Raw genomic sequence first — 21026 nt, 5'->3', positions numbered from 1 at the left:
TCTCCTTGTTTAAGAAATATTATATGCAAGCTTCCAGAAGCTTCAGATCATATACAAAGGTCTTTCTCAAGAGTCATCAGTAATGCCCCTGCCAAACTAACTAGGCATGTTCAGAGAGAATTGTTGTTCACGTTATTTAAAAATTATTTCCGTGTCAGTGTCTTTTTTAATTGTTTTGGGGTTTTTTGTTTGTTTGTTTTTGAGACAGTGTTTTTCTGTGTAGCCCTGGCTGTCCTGGATCTTGCTCTGTAGACCAGGTTGGCCTCTGTTCTGCAATAATACTTTTATATACTGTAAAGAAGTGTCTCTGCCCAAGGCACTTTCTGATTGCTTTAATAAAGAGCTGAATGCCAATAGCTGGGCAGGAGGGACTAGGTGGGACTTCCAGGGAGAGAGCAGCGAGACACAGAACAAGTTGGATGTACAGAGACAGAATTAAAAGCCATGTGGTAGAATGTAGATTAATAGAAACAGGTTAATTTGAGTTACAAGCGCTAGATGGGAATAAGCCTAAGCTAGTGGTCAAGCATTCATAATCAGGAATAAGTCTGTGTCATAATTTGTAGGCTGGTAATCCCACAAAGGAAAGTCTAACTACAGGTTTCAAACTCAGAAATTCACCTGCCTCTGTCTCCCCAGTGCTGGGATTAAAGGCGTGCACCACCACTACCCAGCTTTGTCAATGTTATACACAGACACAGATGAGTAAGTATGTCTTAAGGCCTTCTTAGCTAATGCTGAAGCACTTGGATTTCTGTCAGGCCAGTCTGGTCTACAGAGTGGGTTCCAGGACAACCAGAGCTACATAGACACTCAGTCTCTCTCACACACACACCAGGGCTACACTGTAACCTTTTCAAAACTCACTTCCTTCCCCTCTCCCTCTCTCTCTACACTCCCAACTCCAGGAGGGAAGAAAGGGACTAAAACGATTTACAAGGTTCAAGACAGTTACAAGATCGATCAACAGGTCCTTCCAAAGGTAACATAAACTGTAATGGTTACTGGGAGAAGAGACTCTCCTGCAGTAAGTTGCCTACAAACTGAGCAGGAAGCCATAGGAATGTAGCTTTTGTGAGTAGTTACCCACACTCCTGGAAGTAACCCCAATAAATTCAACCGGTTTACCAAGCTGGACTTGGGTGGAAGCATCTCTTTGGTTTGTGGTCAGTGCCCAGTACAGATGCCTGTTCACATTTCCCCAGGAGGAGTCACCAAAAGGCACATGTGTAGGTTCACTAATGCCCCTTAAATGAGACACGGAAATAATTTTTCAAAATACAACAAATGAATCTGCTTTATATTTCTGAAAACCAAAGAATATCTACCTGGATACGGACAATCTCAACTTTTTACATACAATTTTATCCATCTAGATTTTAGTGTCATACAACCAACATACTATAAAGCACAACTTTACATGTGTAAGAGGTCCCAGATATAGGTCAGAGGTAGAATGTTTACCTAGCATGCTTAAAGCATGGGCTAGATCCAAACAGCACAAAAGGTTAAAACATGTAACAGGGCATCTGGTTATAAAAGATTTTAATATCAAATCAAATGTACACGATTGCCTGGATTGCCCAGTGAAGTAATGTATATGCATCATACATCATGTGATAAGCTACCAACACGTATCTGCCACAGTAACTACCTTTGGACACTAAATGAAATTTTGGCCTCTGCTATGAAAGATAATGATCAAGAGAAATACATTTCATCGGGTTTTATTCCAAACTGTGTCCCAAGTTCATAGTTTCCTTGTTTGTGATCCCAGAGCTGGCAACGTTTTCATTTCATCCACTCTGTTCTTGTGTATTTGGAAAGCAGGAGTTATCCATCGACCACACGAGCACTGTTCTCCGTACCAGTTGAAGGAACCCAACTTGGCACTGCATTTTGGGCAAAGAAGCTGAAAGAAGCAAATGTGTCAGTCTATCCATTTTATATTCATCAGCAACTATCTTTGATAATGCAGAATATAAAATAGCTAAGGCATGATTCCTGTTCTCAAAAAATTTGTTTTTTTTTTTTTTTTATTGGTTGGTTAGTTAGTTTTGATTTTGGTTTTTTGAGATAGAGTTTCTCTGTGTAGCCCTGGCTGTCCTGGAACTCGCTTTGTAGAGTCTCGAGATCTGCCTGTCTCTGCTTCCCCTGTGCTAGGATTCAAGGCATGTGTCACCATCAAGGAACTTGTAATCTGGGTTGATCATAAAGTACAATTACCACAGGAGAGGCACTTTGTACTGAAAAGGAGGGACAGGAACCTCAGGATGAAGGGGGAAAGCAAAGCTCAAAGCAACTAAGAACGTTTGTATCAAGGTAACAAATACTTGGCTTCTAATCGATTATTAACAGGAGTCCAAATCAGGCTCTCATGGTAAAGGATGGAAATGCACATTCAGATTCTCATCTTCTACTGCTAGCTGGTATCAGGAGCATGTGCGTCAGAGAAATCCAAAAGTACTCACCAAGATTTCTGCACTCTCTCTGTTAGCAACAGCATATCACTTATGTTTAGTGTGCATGGTCTGAGTAGGGATTCTTATTTTTGGTGACCTTATTCATATACTAAAAAGAGTTCTCAGAATCTTCAGAAGGGAATGGTTGATTACAACACAGATGTTTGTTAGTTTTGTTTTTTATCCAGACAATAAGATGGGACAACAGGTAAGGACCCTTCGGCCAAGCCCAATGGCCTGAGCTTGGTCCTGAGACCAACATGGTGAACAGAGGAAACCAACTTTCACTAGCTGTTCTCTGACTTCCATGTATGAGTGTGTGACACCCCAGAACCCCCACAGGTACATACAGCCGGATACAAAAGAGAAAAGATGTAATACAGATATTAAAAATAATAAAAATGTGTGTTCTTGTGTTGTCTTGAGACAGTGCCTCATGAACATCAGTCAGGATAGACTCAAACTCACTGTGTGCCTGAGGTGCCCCTAACTTCCAACCCTCCTGCCTTAACCTCCAGAGTGCTGGCATTTCAGGCCTGGCCTATGTGATGCTAGAGATGGAATCCAGGGCTTCACGCATACTAGATGAGCGTTCTACCAACTAAGCCACATTCCCCGCTCTAAAATACAGTTTAAAGGTGGAGAAGGGAAAAGAATTTAGACGACACAACAAAACTGCAAACAGAAAATAATGTTCTTACCTGTCCATCTATTACTCCCAACAAAGTCGACTCCATCCACTGTACAGGTTCAATGAAGTAAGATGTACACTGAGCCTGACTCCCCATAAGTACCAAAGACGGTGTTGTTCTCTTGTGAGCAAAGGCTATTGGCCCGCTTCCTTCACTATGATCCAAAATACTAGAACTTCTAAATAAAGATCGCCTGCAAAACCACCAAAGACAAAAGCATTAACGACTTCCAAAGGATGAAAACAAAGATGAAATGTACAATATTTCTTACAAGCCAAAAAAATACAACATTGAGTATGCCACTCAAAATCTCAATAGCCCTACAATCTGGTTACTAAGCTACATTCTCTCTGAGGCAGGTTTGCATGTAAAATTTCCATAATATTCAATTAAACAACTCCTTCCTAGAGAGATAAGAAAATAAAACTTGAAGTGCTTTTGCAACTACCAAGATGATTAAAAATTCCAGAGGATCCAAAATATTTTACCTGCACTTTCTACATTTGTAGAGAATGTCATCTTTTAATCCTTGTGACATGGTAGTTGGGTCAACAGCAAAGAGTTCTTGAGGCAAATTCCGAAGTTCTGCAAGGTAATTTAAATGCATCCAACTGTCAACATCAACCTTCTAGATTTTCAGACAAAATCCCAATGCCAAACTGAGGCGATACATGCTGAACTTAGAACAAAACTCTCCAGGTTGAGAAATCAGGGAGGAAAGCAAGGCGAATAAGCCTTCACTTTAAATGGAACTGTCAGATTTCAATCCCAGCCATTTTTAAACCACGTGACTTTCTGCTAAACAGAGGAAACGGCAGTCTCTGCCTCCTAGTTCTTGAAAAGTAATATAATGTATTTAGTGTCCACGTAAATGAGACCTCAGCGGAGTGCAGATTCCACCAGTGATCAATGTTTACCCACCCGGGTACTTCTCGGTGACCTTCTGGAGCCGGTACTGCTTGTAAGCTGCGCTAGAGGTGTCGACTTCGCATCCCATGGCCTCATATAACTTCAGTTGCCCTTCAAATCCCTCATTCATCCTGCAATGAAAAGTGAGCGTGAAGTTGGGCCCTCTTTCAATAAAACCTCAGGACAAAAGGAGAACTGGTAACAGCAGCCGAGGAAGACCCTAAGTTTGCTTCTGGCCCGTGCAAGTGCAGGGGCGTGCACCCAGCCCTACACATGCACTACACACACACACACACACACACACACACCATGCATTCATACAGACTTTAAAGGAAGAGAAAGAAGTGTTACTGTGACAGGACTCACTTGGCTTCCGGCTTGACGGTCTGGAGGCTTTCATAGGCCTTTTCAAAGGTAAGTTGGTCTGTCTTCATTATAAAGGCAGTCACTACAGCAACACTTCGACTGACTCCTGCATGGCTGAAAAAGAGACCTTCAAAATAAAACAGCAAATAGCAGCAATTAAAAACCAAGGGAAAGCCCAGCCCCCATTAATGGTAAACTTTAGGTCCACCTCACTTCTATCTTTCCCTTTCTCATAGTTATAGCAATCTTCCTGTCTCCGCCTCCTACGTGATGGGGTGACAGGTGTGTACCGCTGTGCCCAGATCATTTCCACTTCCACTCCAATTAACCCACACCTCTTAAATACTGCCAACATACAAGCACAGCCATTGATTTCCTTATTCCTTTTTAAAGTCTGATCAATATGGATGTACTAACTATTCAAAAATAACTACCTTGAAATTTTTAACTGATGTCCTAGCTCCTTTGCTCTTAACTCCAAGTTGTTCCAGATCTGGTCCCATATGTCTTTCATCACTACCTGTCCCTGTGTCCACCCTTAGGACTACTGCACATGAGTCCAACAAAACAGTTCAAACCAACCCAGCAGGACTACTCAGGAATCCCCAACACCTACTAAGATTTTCCAGCCTTTTATTTTTGCTGCAATATACGCTGTCAGTTTCCTAGACAAGGCCCAGGAATCCTTCACATCCTATTCCACCATTCATCAACCAGTCTCCCCAGTCTCCCTCATCCCAAGCAGAGCATAGGGATATATATATATATATATATATATATATCTTGGAGTTGAGGTTCCAGCTCAAAATTAATCCCAGCCCCCTTTCCAAAAAAAAAAAAAAAAGAAATAAAAATAATCTGGTTTAGCCGGGCAGTGGTGGCGCATGCCTTTAGTCCCAGCACTCGGGAGGCAGGCGGATCTCTGTGAGTTCGAGGCCAGCCTGGTCTACAAGAGCTAGTTCCAGGACAGGAACCAAAAAGCTACGGAGAAACCCTGTCTCGAAAAATCAAAAAAAAAAAATAATAATAATAATCTGGTTTTACTCTGCAGTCTTGAGAATGCCAACTGTTAACTTCTCCTACCACTGAAGGGATGCATAGATTATTGCTCAAAACCGACATCATAGTATACACCATAGTATATGCCATAGTATACATCATAGTATACACCATAGTATACATCACAGTATACATCATAGTACACATCATAGGTATACATCATAGTATACATCATAGTACACATCATAGTATACATCACAGTATACATCATAGTACACATCATAGTATACATCATAGTACACATCATAGTATACATCACAGTATACATCATAGTACACATCATAGTATGCCGATTATCTCCAATGAGCAGCAGATGGAGACTTTTTCCTCCTGTTTGCTTCAAGTTCAGAGGTACCAAGGATGAAGAAAATTACTTCTGGTCCTGTCCCTGAGTTTTCATTAATTATTGTCAAATAGCAGCGGGAAAAGACAAGCTTGTCAAAACACCAAAGCAGACTGCCACACACAGCTGCCTTCTATTTCGATCCGATTCAATAAGCCAAAAGAATCGTTTATGATTCCCACAGGCTCAACAGGCTTCGTATGTTTCTCCATGGCCACTGAAAACCCATTTACTACACTTCTGAGAATCTGCTGACATTCCCCACTGTCCCCTTCTCCTAATGAAAAGGGATATACAATTCTGAGTCAGGTTGTGTTTTAACTTACTGTAAGTCTGTAGAAAGGAACAACACAAATTACCCTTCAAAAGTGAGCTTTGTTAGGGGTGAGAGCAAGGAGATCTCCCTGAGGCGTGATCCTCACTGAAGTGAGAGCGTGTTAGGAGAAATCTGGATCATAACAGAGGCAGCTCGTGCCAGCCCTGAAGGGGGAAACAGGGCCTCGAAGTCTGGGAAAGGAGCGCTACAGCCGCCATGTATAATGTCGGGGTTCCCAAAGAGAAGAGACTTCTAGTTCAGAGGACGAATGGAATTTCTAACTCTTACGGGTTTTCACGGAGGGAGGCACGCTCCATAATATGTGGTAACCTATCCCGGCCTGGTCTCCAAAACCAAAAGTCACAAGGCAGAAGGGCCCTACATAAAAATAAAGTTATTTGGGGGTGGGGCGGGGGCAGAGGGGGGTGACAACTTAGCCTTGCTCACAGCTGTTAACAGGAGAAAGAGACCTCTAAGTGATATAAGGGCACAGTTCACATTGTTTCAACTTCCTGTCCCAGAGAGCTGCACGGGGCTGGGGAGTGACTTGATTTCTGGTTGTGATCTTACAGGTTGGGCTTAGTGGCTAATTATTTACAGATTTTTTTTTTTAATTGTAATGACTACAGAACAAATGCAAGGTCCTTTTCTCTCAACACTGGTCTCCCCTGATCTGTTTATCATTTCTTCTGCTTCTCTTTCTCCCCACTCACCCCAGGACAAGGCAGAGAGACCAGACCCTCTACTCCAATATGAAGCACAAAGACCAGAATTAAAGACAAACTAGTAGCACATGCATATAAATACAACCGTGCAGGAGGCAGAAGCAGGAGGGTCCCAAGTTCAAGGACAGCCTGGACAAGACAGTAAAACTTACAGCTCAGAAAGAGAGACAGGGAGACAGTACTCTGTAGCCTTTCTCCAACCTTCTGCGTGAGAACCGGCTGCAAAGACATCCTCTTAAGACTGGAGCTAGGCCACAGTACTAGAGTGTCTGCCTAGCATGCTAGCAGGACAAATCAGTTCTCTGCTCTGCTTAGTCTGATGTATCCTAAGGCCATCACTCCAGAAAGGGCTTCGCCCTACACCCCAGAGGAAGAAGATCAATACGGGGTCAGGCCGAGTTACCCTCTCACTCCATTGGCATTAGATCACACTCCTTTTGTCCAACCACACTGCTATATGACTGTCCAGTCTTAATCAAACCAAGCATTTTTCCTTGGTTATGTAAAACTTTGATTAAAAATACTCAGGCATGGTGGCGCACTGAAGGTGTGCTGCACCCTGGAGGCAGACGCCGGCGGGTATCTCTGGTTTTGAAGCCAGAGTGGTCTACACAGCGAGTGAGTTCCTCGCCTGCCAGATCTACACCAGTAAGACCTTGTCTCAAAAAAAGGCTTATGGTTTTCTTTTGTTTAACCACAGTGACTTTTAGGATAAGAAAGAAAAGTATCACATATTTTCACCCCAATAAATCTAGCTGCACTACATTCAACTCCAAAACTATAGACAGATGAGAGACAGATAAATAATTGGTAGGTAGGTAGAGATACATACATACATACATACATACATACATACATACATACAATACATACATACATTCATTCATTCATTCATACATAGATAGGCTGATGCTACAAAATGAACCAAACAAAACACGAACCAGGGGCCAGTCTCCAGACTCTCCTCCTTGAGCCGTCCCCAAGGATGAGGATGAGGAGCGAGATTATCAGCTATGACAGCCGGTTCCTCCACTCCCGGGCGCTCTGCAGAAAGGAGGCTTGCCCCTGGCACCTTGCACTTACCAGTGCACCAACACCGCACGTCCCTCGGCTCGCGACTGGCCGATGAAGGCCACGCAGCGATCCAGGTGGCTGAGCAAGTCGGTCTCGGGTTTGTCCAGCGCCGGCACGAAAAGGCTCCGGAGTCCTTCGAACCCAGTTCCAGCCTGGAAACCCGGTTCCGAGTCTACCGTCAGCACGGCGGTGATGCCGGCCTTCAGCAGGTGGTTTGGTTCCGCCACCGCCGCTGCCCCACCCAGATACAGCCCGGGCCGCACTTCCACCATGTGTCCAGCCGGGCTGGCGGTGCCGGTAGCCGCAGCCTGGCGCTCGCCACCATGGTTCAAGCCCCGTTCGTCCAACATGGCGGCACCTGGAAGCCAGGCAGCCGCGGCACCGCCACCGTGTGGCCGGCTAGAGCGGCCTCTGGCTCTCACCAGCCCCTCTGCAGCGCCGTGGGCGGACCGCGGCCAAGGGAAAAATGACGGCTTCTGCGCAACGTGAAGGGAGGCTTGCTGACGTGGTGCTAAGCTGCACTCAGCGTAGCTTTCCCCACAACCCTCCAAAGTTCAAGATAGAAAATAAAGTCTCCGTTCATCCTTTGCTGGCGGGACTGCAAACTTGCACAGCCGCTATGGAAATCGGTGAAGGTGGAAACTGATCTACCTCAAGGTCCAGGAATACCACTCTTGGGTATATACCCACGGGACGACGCTTCATCCTAACCAGAGACACTTGCCCAACCATGTTCACTGCTGCTCTATTCACAATAGCCAGACATTGGAAACAGCCTAGATGTGCCCCGACAGAAGACTGGATAAAGAAAATGTGATCCATTTACACAATGAAGTATTACTCCGCTGTTTTTTTTTTTTTTTTAAATTGAAACTCGCAGGTAAATAGATGGAACTAAAAAATTATCCATAGTGGGGTAACCCTGACCAAGAAAGACAAATATGGTATGTATTGGCTGATATGTGGGTATTAGCTATTAAGTCAATGATGATAACCAAGCTACAACCCATGGAACCACAGAGGGTAGGCATAGAGAAAGGGACTAGGGACTGATAGATCTCCCTTGGGAAAGGGAAATAGAATAGATAGATGGTCGTGGATGGAGGGGAGGGCTAACACAAAAGGATGGAATGGAGAAGGGGAGGGGAAAGGGGGAAGAGAGTCAAAAATTAAGGGCCATTTGAGGGGTGGTATGAAAACCTAATATAGTAAAAGCTTCCTAACACAGAGACACATAGACACACACACACACACACACACACACACACACACACGAAGGTTATCTAAATGAGATCACCAATTAATGGAGGAGACAGAGTCATAACCTGACATTTCTTGTCATCAAATGAAACTTCCAGTACCTGGATTGGGTTACATCTAATTGAGTTGTTGGTCAAAGGGGTCCCATAGGAACCCCCAAACAATCCAGGCTGTTGCCCCCTGCCATCTGATGGCAAGGCTCCATTGTGGAAGGCAACACCTATACAACTCATTGAACATGGAGAAGTCGTGCTGGTGCCTACATCGAGCCTTTATCCCTAAGAGCTAGCATCTTTGGTACAGGAAGGTACTCTGCATGCTACCAAAAGGGAAATGTAAAGATCAATTCAGCCACAAATGCTTTAATCTACAGCGGTATTCCACCTACAAGATAGCCTACTGAAATAGTGGCACAAATTTATGGGAGTAACCAACCAACATATGATTTGACTTAAGGCCCACCACAGTGGATGGAACCCATACCCAACAATGAGTGAGTGATCAAGAACCTTAGATTAGGGGGCTGGAGAGATGGCTCAGAGGTTAAAAGCACTGACTCTTCTTCCAGAGGTCCTGAGTTCAATTCCCAGTAACCACATGGTGGCTCATAACCATCTGTAATGAGATCTGGTGCCCTCTTCTGCGGTACAGGTACACATGCAGGCAGAATACTGTATATGTAATAAATAAATAAATAAATAACCTTAGATTAGATAGCCCAGGGACCTATGATGAAACCAAATAGTACTGTTGTAAAAAGAACAGTTTTATCTTGTTGTGTTTTATTTTATTATTATTCCTTAGAAGCCTGTTTATTTTCTAAGGAGAAACAGAAAGGGGGTGGATCCAGGTGGGAGGGAAAGTGAGGAGGAACTGGGAGGAATAAAGAGAAGGGAAACCATAATTAGGAGATACTTTGTGAGAGGAAAAAAAATCTATTTTCAATAAAAGAAAAAAATAGAATATCAATAGAAAAAAAAGTTCCCAGCTGTAGGGTAAAAGGGTCAAGGAAAGAACACCCTGACCCTGACTTGACCCTGAGACTAGGGCAAAGGAGAAATACCCTGACCCTGACTTGACTCCAAAGGTCAGAGACAAAAGACAAACAGCCTGACCCTGACTTGACCCTGAGACTAGGGCAAAGGAGAAATACCCTGACCCTGACTTGACCGCAAAGGTCAGAGTCAAAAGCAAAACAGCCTGACCTTGAGTTGACCCCCAAGGTCAAAGTCAAGGGAAAAATACCCTGACCCTGACTTGACCCTGACCCCAAGACCAGGGTCAAGCAATAGGATCTCACCAATGCCTGAGTTTGCCCCAGAGTCTGACTACAGAATCCCACTAATTCCTATGCTTGCCCCAGAATCAGGCCACAAAAATTCCCACCAATTCCAGGCCACACTAGAAAACTCCATCCTCCACTCCCCAAGAAACTCTATTTAAACTCTATCTTCTGTTCAGTTCCCTGCTGCTTCCTGCCTAAGGAGAGGCAGCCACCCTCCTAGTTTTTTCTCTTCCAATATCTTGTGTGAGGTTTGTTGTGCAGTGTGAGTTTGTGGTACAACACTTAGGTCAGGTTTCTCAGATGTTAGCATTAATCAGGCAGTGTTAAACCTAAAAACTGTGAGGAGAAAGACCAGATTCACAACCGTCCAAATAAAAAGCAAGCTTTACTTTCGAGGTGTGCCTGGGACCAGCCAGCTGTCTCACCCAATGTTGGGGTTTTAGAGAGCAAGCCCGGAAGTGAAGAAGACATGGATTTTATGTAGCTCAGGGGTAGGGAGGTTCCAAATGGGGGATCTGGTGGGCAAAATAAATGGGGTTCCAGGAGCAGAAGAGAAGCATACCGAGTTAGTCCTGACGACCCCCTGAAACAAAGGCACGATCGCCATTCCTGGAAGAGGCAGAACAGAGCCATGTGTAGTTAAGGTTACAGTTAGAATGTTGTGGAATATTTCTTTACTCTGTGTGAAGACATGGCACTGTGATAGGTCTAATAAAAAGCTAAATGGCCAATAGCTAGGCAGGATTTTGGGGGGTAGAGACAACCCTGGGAACAAGGGTGGAGTCACCAGACAGAGGAGAGGAAGCAGTATGGGGAGAACAGAGCAGAGATAACCAGGCCACATAAAAGAATGTAGATTAAAAGATGTGCACTAGTTTAAGTATGAAGAACTAGTTAGGAACAAGCCTAAGCTATCAACCAAGGTTTCATAATTGAGAATAAGTCTCTGTGTGGCTATTTGGGAGCAGGCAGGTGGAACAAAAAAAAATCTACCTACAGTGGAACATAGCACAATCCTTGAGAAGCAGAGGATTAATCATGAACAGGAATGAATCTAGTTTGTCTTTATTATAAGATGGCTTTTAAGCCTAAGATGGAGGCAGGCTGGTTCTTCAGCAGAATAGCTAGTTAGGAAATAGAGGGAACCCCTCAAGGAAAACATCACACACACACACACACACACATGAGAGAGAGAGGGGGGAGGGAGGGAGAGAGGGAGGGAAGGAGGGAAGGAGGGAGAGAGCCCATAACTGGAGGTAGAGGGTATAGAAAGAACACACGCTGAGTCTGAGGTGGGAAGGACCAGGATACTGCTGACTTGACATTGAAATGTGTAACAAGTACTTATGGGTGGGACCGAAGGATCTCAGAGTCCAGCATGGGCTTTGAAACGCAACCACATGTGTATGTCAATCAAGCCATATATCTCTTCTTGGCAGAGGTAAGGGAAATGTCTCCTCTTGGCAGGTGACCACTTCTACAGGTACCTGAGAAACGCTGGCTTTTATCTAACTGCCAGAATTCTTCCTATAGTCCAGTTCAAACTTATTTATGGATATTGGACTGCCTGTGAGACCTAACGTAAGGTCCTTCAAGAATGGAGATAGGAGACATAGTTAGGCTGAATACCCCTCAGAGCCTGGCATTCATTTCTGATGCTTATTTTATTAATTCTCTATTTGTCCTTTTAGACACGAGATGGCGCCATTTGCCTTTACGCAAGAAACCGCTTCTCTACACCTCCCCTGGGATAGTTTTTTGTTTTACCTTATTATATTTTATTTTGTTATTTTTTAAGTGAATGAATGAATTAATGAAAAACTACCCACTAGGGTAAAGGTTGACAACATAACTGTCATTTATATTTGCTGGGAGAGGGAAAATCAGTTTCCTCCAATGGAGTGGCATCAACCTCTCCAGGGCAGGCCTCATGTTCAGGAGTAGTTGACCAACAAATAATGGACTGCAGAGTCTGTGTGTGTGTGTGTGTGTGTGTGTGTGTGTGTGTGTGTGAGAGAGAGAGAGAGAGAGAGAGAGAGAGAGAGAGAGAGAGAGAGAGAGGGAGACAGAGAGAGACAGAGAGAGAGACAGAGAGAGACAGAGACAGAGAGACAGAAAGAGGAGAGACAGAGACAGAGAGAAAGTGTGTGAGTGTGTGTGTGTGTGTGTGCATGCTTGCTTTTATTTGCTACAGTTTGGGCTTTTTGTTTTCTTCTTTTTGAGCAGTTTTTATTTTGTTTTCTCTGTTTTGAGGGGTTTTATTGCTGTATTGATTTTTTTGTTTGCTTTTTTGAGAAAGAGCTTGAAGCTGGGTGGGTAGGGAGGGGAGAAGATCTGGAAGAACTTGAAGAGAAGAATATGATCAAAATATATTTTAACTTTTAATTGCTTTACATTGATGGAGGTGGGTCTTGTATCTTATCTGTTGCTTTCATTGGTTAATAATAAAGAAACTGCCTCGGCCCTCATAGGACAGAGAATTAGGTAGGTGGAGTAAACAGAGAGAATGCTGGGAGAAAGAAGCTTAGTCGGGAGTCGCCATGATTCTCCCATTCCAGACAGACGCAGGTTAAGATCCTCCCTGGTAAGCCACCTCGTGGGCTACACCGAATATTAGAAATGGGTTAGAACAATATGTAAGAGCTAGCCAATAAGAGGCTACAGATAACGGGCCAGGCAGTGTTTAAAAAAAATACAGTTTCCGTGTAATTATTTCGGGGCATAAGCTAGCCATGTGGGCGGCTGGGTGCCGGGAATGCAGCCCTGCCGCTCCTATCACAACATTACATAATAAAAAATAGAAAAAAAGAAATCAGTATTATTTTATATCACTAATAGGTAATTAAAAGATGTACTTGAAAACAGAGACCTAATAATAAATGTCAATATTTTTTGGGTGTTTGTAACATGATTTCTCAGTTATGCAGTGGCAGGTACATATAATGGTGCAGAATATTATAGTGAATTGAAACTTCTCTTTTATCCAACTTTAGCAATTACTTTTGTCCAATATTCCTTCATTAAAATGTCAAATAATTTCCTTCCAAAAAAGAAAGAAATTAAAAAAAGAATCATCAGCATACTGAGCTCAGGGAAAGAAATGCTGTTTTTAGAGAGGTGTCTTGGTTACTCCTAGTCAAAGAAAGGAGAGGTTCTTTCCTTGGAACTGATTTCTCTCTCTCTCTCTCTCTCTCTCTCTCTCTCTCTCTCTCTCTCTCTCTCACACACACACACACACACACACACACATACACACTCACACTCTCACACACTCATAGTCACTGTTTATCTGCTTATTGCATCATAGATAAGCCAGCAATCTTGATTCATTTCCCCCTCCTTCCTCTCTCTCCCTTCCTTCATTTGTCTTGAGACAGAGTCTTGCTAGGAGTCTCCACCAGCTAGCTATCTGGGAATGCACTGTGTAGATCAAACTGGCTTCCTACATCCAACTCCGTCTCCCGAATGCTGGGGTTACAGGACAGAAACACTACGCCTAGCTGCTTGATAAGCACTGAACAATAAGAACTTCACTAAGAGATCAAGCCATCAAGGGTGGGGTGGCTTGAATTTTTCAAAAGTGCCCTTTTTAAACAATATAACCAATCCCATGAGGACACACATCGTACAATACTCTCACTTTTGGGTTGTTTCTGGAAGAAAAAAAAAAGCTTCATTTTCATCCTTAAGAGTACTTGCTGTAAATGTACCTCTCTTCTAGGCAATTGGCAAAGAAATTTTCCCTCTCTTCCCCCTTCTCCTCCTCATCATGGTCCAGAGGCGAGTTCCCCTTTCTATTTTCAGCAGATTGGCAACGCTCTGGCATCCATGGCTGTTCCAGTAAATGGCAAGTTCTGCTATTTTGTTCTGCTCGTGTTCTCTTCTCTTTCTTTCTTTTTCCACTTGGCTTGTTTTGTGGGTTTTCATGTATTTATTTATTTATTGACACAGCTCATTCTGAAACCTCAGCAATCACTATGCAGCCTATGCCAGCCTCAAACAGGGGCAGTCCTCCTGCCCGAGACTCCCCGCGGGCTGCGGTTACAGGTGCCTGCAATTATACTCTTTGTGGGACTTCCGATCCAGGAGAGGGCCTGGAGACAGGGCTCAGCAGTTCAGAGTGCTTGCTGCTTGTCCAGAGAACTGGGGTTTAGTTTACAGCATCCACACTGGGTAGCTAATAGCTTCCTACTCCAGCCCCAAGGGATCTGACACCCCCTTCTGACTTCTGCAGGCACCTACAGACGTGTAGCATACACTCACACAGACACACACATAAGTAAAGATAAATCTTTTTTTTTTAAAGGGCTAGGACAGCCATAAAGATACACATGAAACATACTCTAAAGATCCCAGATGAGAATGCTGCACAAAACCGCGAACGGGCAATGATGCCGCACTTGGGTTACTTTGCCTGTGTTTGTGAGAAGGCAGGTGCCTGGGACGTGGTGGGCTCGGATTTAGTGTGGCCTTTGAAGACCGTGGTCTGAACCTGGTGGGAACCTCAGCCTGGATCTTGGGTTGCGTCTGTCCTGCTACTAACCAATGTCTGATCAAATGCTCTTACAAAGGCTCTCAGCTTTCCCTCCTGCCTAAGCATGGCTTCATAGCGGATTGTAATAAGAATTAACTTATCCATCCGTGTCTTATTTGTGAGAGAAAGAAATCCCAAGCGACACCGGATAGCAGGGTCTCCAGACGATGAGAAGCTGGAGTGCAGGTGAAAGTGAGGCTAGGAGAACCGACTGGCAGTGGTGTGGAAATGAAACTGTTGACTGAGATGAGTCGCTGTGCCCAACACCCCAAACATTCAGTAGTCATGAGGATTAGAGGTGAATGGATCTAAACCATCTACCCTGCTACAACCACACGCAAAGTCCAACTATTAGTTCAAATTCTGATGGTGCCACCCTCCTGTAATCTCAGCATTAGGATGTTGAGAAGAGTATTTCAGGTTCAAGGTCAAACTGGACTACATACCTAGCAAGGCTTGTCTCCAAAAAGATAAGGTATATTTTTTTAGAGATTTGTATTTTCAGAGAGGTATGTCAATCTTTCCCTTGAAGTCCATTTATTGTCAATAATCTGAGGAAATCCTTGAGTTCCACAGAACTCTAGGGCCAGACGTGACTCACTGGAGTTGAGCACCTCATTGAGTTCTGTTTTTTTTTTTTTTTATTTTTTGTTTGTTTGTTTCATTCTGTTTTCTGAGACAGGGTTTCTTTGTATAGCACTGATTGTCCTGGAACTCACTCTGTCAACCAAGATGGCCTCAAACTCACAGAGATCTGTTGTGGACTACTACTTTAACTATGTAAAGATGTGTTACATTGTGTGTGCTGCATTTGTTCAGTTATGTAAAGAAGTGTTGCTGTTTCACCTTGTCTGCTTAAGACAGCTGATTGGTTTAATAAAAAGTTGAATGGCCAATAGCGAGGCAGTAGAGGGATAGGCGGGGCTGGCAAGCAGAGAGAATAAGTACAAGAGGAGAGAGGGGAGAAGGAGGGAGAAAGAGAGGGAGGAAAAAAGGGAAATGCCCTGAGCCAGCCAGCCAGCTAGGCAGCTGCCAGGCAGACAGATACGGAATAGGACATACAAAATGAAACAAAGGTAAAAAGTCCCGAGGCAAAATGAAGAAAAACAGGTTAAATTAAGCTATAAGAGCTAGTGGGACAAGCATAAAATATGACAGCATTCATAAAAAACAATAAGTCTCCATGTCGTGATTTGGGAGCAGGTTGGTGGTCCCAAGACAGTCTGCTACAGAGATCCGCCTGCCTCTGCCTCCCAAGTGCTGGTATTAAAGGCACGCGCTACCACCTTATGGCTGAGCACCTCACTGAACAGGGACAATTTAAATGTTTGACCAAATATCCATCTCTTCCCACTAAATTTGCAAATTTAGCATGTAGTGTTGTCCTTCTGAGAAGCACTGGGGCAGAAACTGATTAGTGACCCCTAGGTCATGCTCTCACTTCCTGTTTTGGTTCTGGGAGGAACTGGTAAACAGCGTGAGATGAACAGGACAAGGGACACAAGAGATGTTTTCTGTTCCATATCTTGTTTTGCTGAATATGTTTTACATAGATATTCTCTTCTAATCTTTTCCCAGACAAGCAGAGTGCAGGGGAATGGCCACGGCCCCTCTTTCCCACTGTCATGTGTCCTATACTTTAGTTTGATCCTACCATCTATTTCTTGAATGATTACAACTAAAGCAAATAAGCTTTGTGTACGTCAGTGTCCCCATTGAAAGAAACAAAGCTAGTTATGTCCGTACTACCGTTCTCTGAGGATTTTAAATGATAAAAAACAGAAATTCTGTAAACTACGGGTCCATCTTCTGATGGGTTCCAAACCCTTCTGTATTTTATTCTTCTTAAACTGCTAAAAGACTGTCAAAGCTTGGCACCAAATATGCCCTCCTTCTTCCTCTGAGGGCACTGCAGTCACAGTAGCCAAGGCCTCGATGCCCATCAGTAGGCGACTGGGTAACAAATGTAATAAATGTACACAGTGAAGAAGGTGTATTCAGTTATAGGAAAAAAAGAACTATGTCGGCCAGGCGGTGGTGGCACATACCTGTAATCCCAGTACTCGGAAGGCTGAGGCAGGAGGATCTCTGTGAGTTTGAGGCCAGCCTGGTCTGCTAGCAAGTTCTAGGCCAGTCAGGGCTACAGTGAGACCCTGCCTCAGAAAATAAAAGATTCTTTTCTCTTAAGTTTCTTCTGTCAGATATTTTGTCACAGTAATGAGAAAAATATACACTTATATATGTGCACTTATGTGTATATATACATATATGTGTATTCACACACAATCATGGGAGCAGAAGAGGGGCTATTTGAAGAGAGAGCTGGGGGAGGTAAAAGAGGTCAAGGAGAATAATGGGGTATGAATATTAACAGAGTATAATTATGATAAACATGGACGAAAATGTTATAATAAAATCCATTATTTTGTAGTCTGACTAAAAACAAGCTATAGTAACAAGAACAGAAAGAACAGTGTCCACTAGGTGCCAGCATCAGCTTGCTAACATCGTTCTTGCCTTGATGTCCGTTTTGTGTCTAGATAGGCAGAGTAGTGGAATGCTCACACACTGACCACTTCCCCCTTTCCAACAGTTTTGTAGACAAGGGCAAGAGAGAATTTTGAGCTGGGTTTTAGAACTATAGAGTAGACTGGTAATTTAGATACAATTGGTGTTTGTATCTAAAATGCAAGAAATGGCTCAATGGTAATGAACCAGTAAATTTCTTGTAAAGTAGAGCCCCACCCAAATGTCTTTTCTTTGGAGAGAAGAGGCTAGTTTGCTTGAGATAGGTTCTTGCTTTGTGGCTCAGGTTAGCCTTGGCTATATATAATGGATTCTAGGTCAGCCAGTATTAGAATGAGACCTTGTGTAACAGCTTGAATGAAAATGTTCCCGGTATGCCCAGTTGGTGGCGCTGTTAGGAAGTTCATTCTTGTTGGAGGAAGTACCTCACTGACAGCAGGTTTTGACTGTTTAAAGGATCCCACCATTTCTATTTTGTTTTTCTACTTGGTGCTGGACATTCAAGCTGTGAGAGCTCAGCTTGCTGCCCCAGTTGTCACGCCTGCTGCCTATGGCCATGTTGTCCTGGCCATCGTGAACTCTAACCCTCCGGAACAGGGAGCTCAAACAAACTCATTCATTCTTCCATAAGTTGCCTTGGTCATGGTGTTTTATCACGGCAACAGAAAGGCTGCTAATACACTTTGCCTCGTAAAAAAGAAGAGAAAAGGAGGAGAAGGAGGAGGAGGAGGAAAGGGGAGAAAGAAGGAATGAAGGAAGGAAAAAAAAGAAAGGAAGGAAAAAGGTTATAAGAGTGCACACATAGCCAGGTAGTGATGGCACAGGCCTTTAATCCCAGCACTCGGGAGGCAGAGTCAGGCGGATCTCTGTGAGTTCGAGACCAGCCTGGTCTACAAGAGCAAGTTCCAGGACAGGCTCCAAAGCTACAGAGAAGTGTTAAATGGTGGTTATGTCTGTAATTACCAAGGGAATAGGTGGGAAAGTGGTAACCAAAAGTAGAATTCAACATTTTTTCTACATGATTTTTTAAAACAAAGGCTGTATTAACTAATAATTTCTTTTTAATTATTACTGAGAATTGAACCTAGAACCTCATGCATTGGAGTCAAGGACTCTGCTACTGGGCTACAGCCTCAGCCTTTCATCAATGATATCTGTATTTAAAAAAAAAAAAATCAAAGCCAGGCGTGATGGTGCATTCCTTTAGTCCCAGCACTCAAGGAGGAAGAGGCAGGCAAATCTCCATGAGCTTGAGGCTAACCTGGTCTACATCGTGAATTCAAGGCTAGTTAAAGTTGGAACGTGAGAGCCTATGTTAAAACATTTTTTTCAAATGAAGTGAATAACTTGTATGTGGAAAACACAATTCATAGCATGATCAAAATACAGCTTTTTTGCCTTTAATGACCCATTTAAAATTCACTCGGTTTATTCTTCTTCTCTCATTACCTTCCTCAAAGCATCGTCCAAGACTCAGCATGACCAACACTTGTTATGCCCAGTTTGTGGAGTCTCCCAAAAACCAGCAAGGAGACCGAGTCCTGTATGTAAAAGCAAAGAGCCTTTATTCTTATTCAAGTTCCAGCTCGGACTCTCTGTGGGCCCACTGCATTGGCAGGAACCGAGAGCCTTGAGCTCAGGTGGGGTGGAGTTTTTATAATAGCAGAGGTTGGGTGAGGGGTTTCTGAGGTTCAGGACTCCTGATGGGCTGGCATTTGTCTAGGGGTGTCCTGGTGAATGTGTGCTGGCAGGAGATCCTGTCTACAATGGTTGGAATGTTAGGAATTTCCTTTGGATGGTCTGTTCCTGGGTGGTGCGTGGGTAGTCTCAGTTTGTGGTCTTTTTTGGAGCCAGGTATTGCCTCAGGGTTAACTGGTGAGACTCAGGCCTCTATTGAGCGTGTCATGACTGGGCACAAATGACAGGACCCAACCAGGGGTCCTGTTGGTTTTAAGGAGATCTTATTGGGACCTAAGAACCATTAGCTGACAGATTATTTCAGAACAGTGGCCAGCCTACCAGGCCCTGGAGCTCTGATCTTTGAGTACAATCTGATAGTAATTAAAATTCGGAATCTCCTCTTTGGTTCTGTGGTTCTGCATAAAGAACCAAGGTGTCTTGTTATTGTAGAGCCATTTTAGTTAATAAATCCATTAACTGACAACTCTGGTGTCGATTGCGTTGGGGTGGGTCACTCAGTCTAGGGGTTTGTAACCCACCCTGCAATCAGTTACTCCAGGGTCACGGAGGGGTACTATCTGGCAGAGAAATGGGCTAGGAAACAAGGAGAAGGCCATGCTAAGTTTGTCACAGCCTCCGTTTATTAGGGTCCTGGTTGCTGCTTATATAGCCCCTGGATGAGGGCTTGGGGGGCAGGGCATGGGATCTTACCGCGTGGTCCGGGTCGTGTAGGCCAGGAGGTTACGTTCGGTGGTCAGGTCACGTAGAAGTCAGGAGTTGACACACCTAGTTCCCTGGATAACTGGAATATGAGGCGGGTTCCGCTAACAGAAAGCTCTCCATTAACAGCTTAATTGGGTGTGGGGCAGGTTCTGTCAATAGAACGACTCTCAACATAATTATGGGTGTGGGGTTCTCTGCAGACTCCCCAAGGCGATGGTTCCTGTAATGATTTTTAGGAGTGAAATGGCTCCTCACACTCTAGGCCTTTTTTTTTTTTTTTTTTTGATATGTCAATGGACATTATAGGTAACTATTTTTTGTCCCCCATACCAGGGAGTTCCTCCTTGTCTCAGTGTTTCAACCTATTCTGGGCAGGGAGCATGGGACAATGTGTTTCTTTCTACAGCTACTTCAAGCTGACATTGGGGCCTTGTCATCAGGGCCCAAGAAGGCTGAAAGGCTAGCCAAAGGTAAGGAGGGAATTCAGGCCATGGGGCACTCATCAGAAGCACGTGGTCCACAGATTCTGTTGAAGAGACAGGGAGAATTCACATCAGCTGGACTGGTCCACATCAGCTCTCAGCAAGTCCAGGGCTCGCAGTCATTTGGAGCAAGTAGTAGTCAGCAATGATGTGTAAATGTACCTGCCAGTCAAGTGGAAATCCATTGAGATAAGTTTAAACTATAAACAGAAGTTAAAATTTATATACTTAAAGAATAATAATACAATTGAAACTTTCAGGCCCATATTGAAATCCATATTGTAGAAAAAAAGGCAGATAGCGGGTATCTGTTAAACAGCAGGAATAGACTCACACCTTTGAGTTCTTGCTGAAACTATAGATTTTGATTAGAAGTATGCATACTTTTTCTGCCGTACAGAGAGCTGAGTATGGATTGGACAGAGATATCTTTGGCTTGATGAGAAACACCTTTAAGTTCATATTTAGATGGCAACCAGAATAAATCTAAAATTTATTCTAAAATCTTGAGCTTGTGCCCCAAACAGTAAGTAGTCATGGCTCTATGAGCTTATTAGAACTCGTACCATAGAAAAGAAAAGAAATCAGAA

General features: G+C 43.7%; 1 protein-coding gene across 2 annotated transcripts; it reads right to left on the bottom strand.

Annotated features, from left to right (window-relative positions):
* Positions 1 to 1279: 1279 nt before the first annotated feature.
* Dusp12 (dual specificity phosphatase 12) lies at positions 1280 to 8339 on the bottom strand. 2 transcript variants are annotated; one of them, XM_050158078.1, is made up of 6 exons: positions 7956 to 8334; positions 4430 to 4543; positions 4076 to 4194; positions 3643 to 3739; positions 3164 to 3347; positions 1280 to 1912 (listed from the first exon to the last, which is right to left on the bottom strand). In XM_050158078.1, exons 1-6 carry the CDS (start codon positions 8294 to 8296, stop codon positions 1751 to 1753), a joined length of 1017 nt encoding a protein of 338 aa, XP_050014035.1. In that variant the 5' UTR covers positions 8297 to 8334; the 3' UTR covers positions 1280 to 1750. The 2 variants fall into 2 exon arrangements, with proteins under 2 accessions (XP_050014035.1, XP_050014036.1); XM_050158079.1 differs by lacking the exon at positions 3164 to 3347 and having other exon boundaries at positions 1834 to 1912; positions 7956 to 8339.
* Between the last annotated feature and the right edge of the window lie 12687 nt (positions 8340 to 21026).

This window comes from Alexandromys fortis, unplaced genomic scaffold (assembly GCF_014885135.2).
Source record: "Alexandromys fortis isolate MF-2015 unplaced genomic scaffold, M_Fortis_MF-2015_v1.1 scaffold_106, whole genome shotgun sequence".
Lineage (NCBI taxonomy): Eukaryota > Metazoa > Chordata > Mammalia > Rodentia > Cricetidae > Alexandromys > Alexandromys fortis.
Note: the sequence above shows the minus strand (reverse complement) of the source record. Positions and strands in the feature narration are given on the sequence as shown.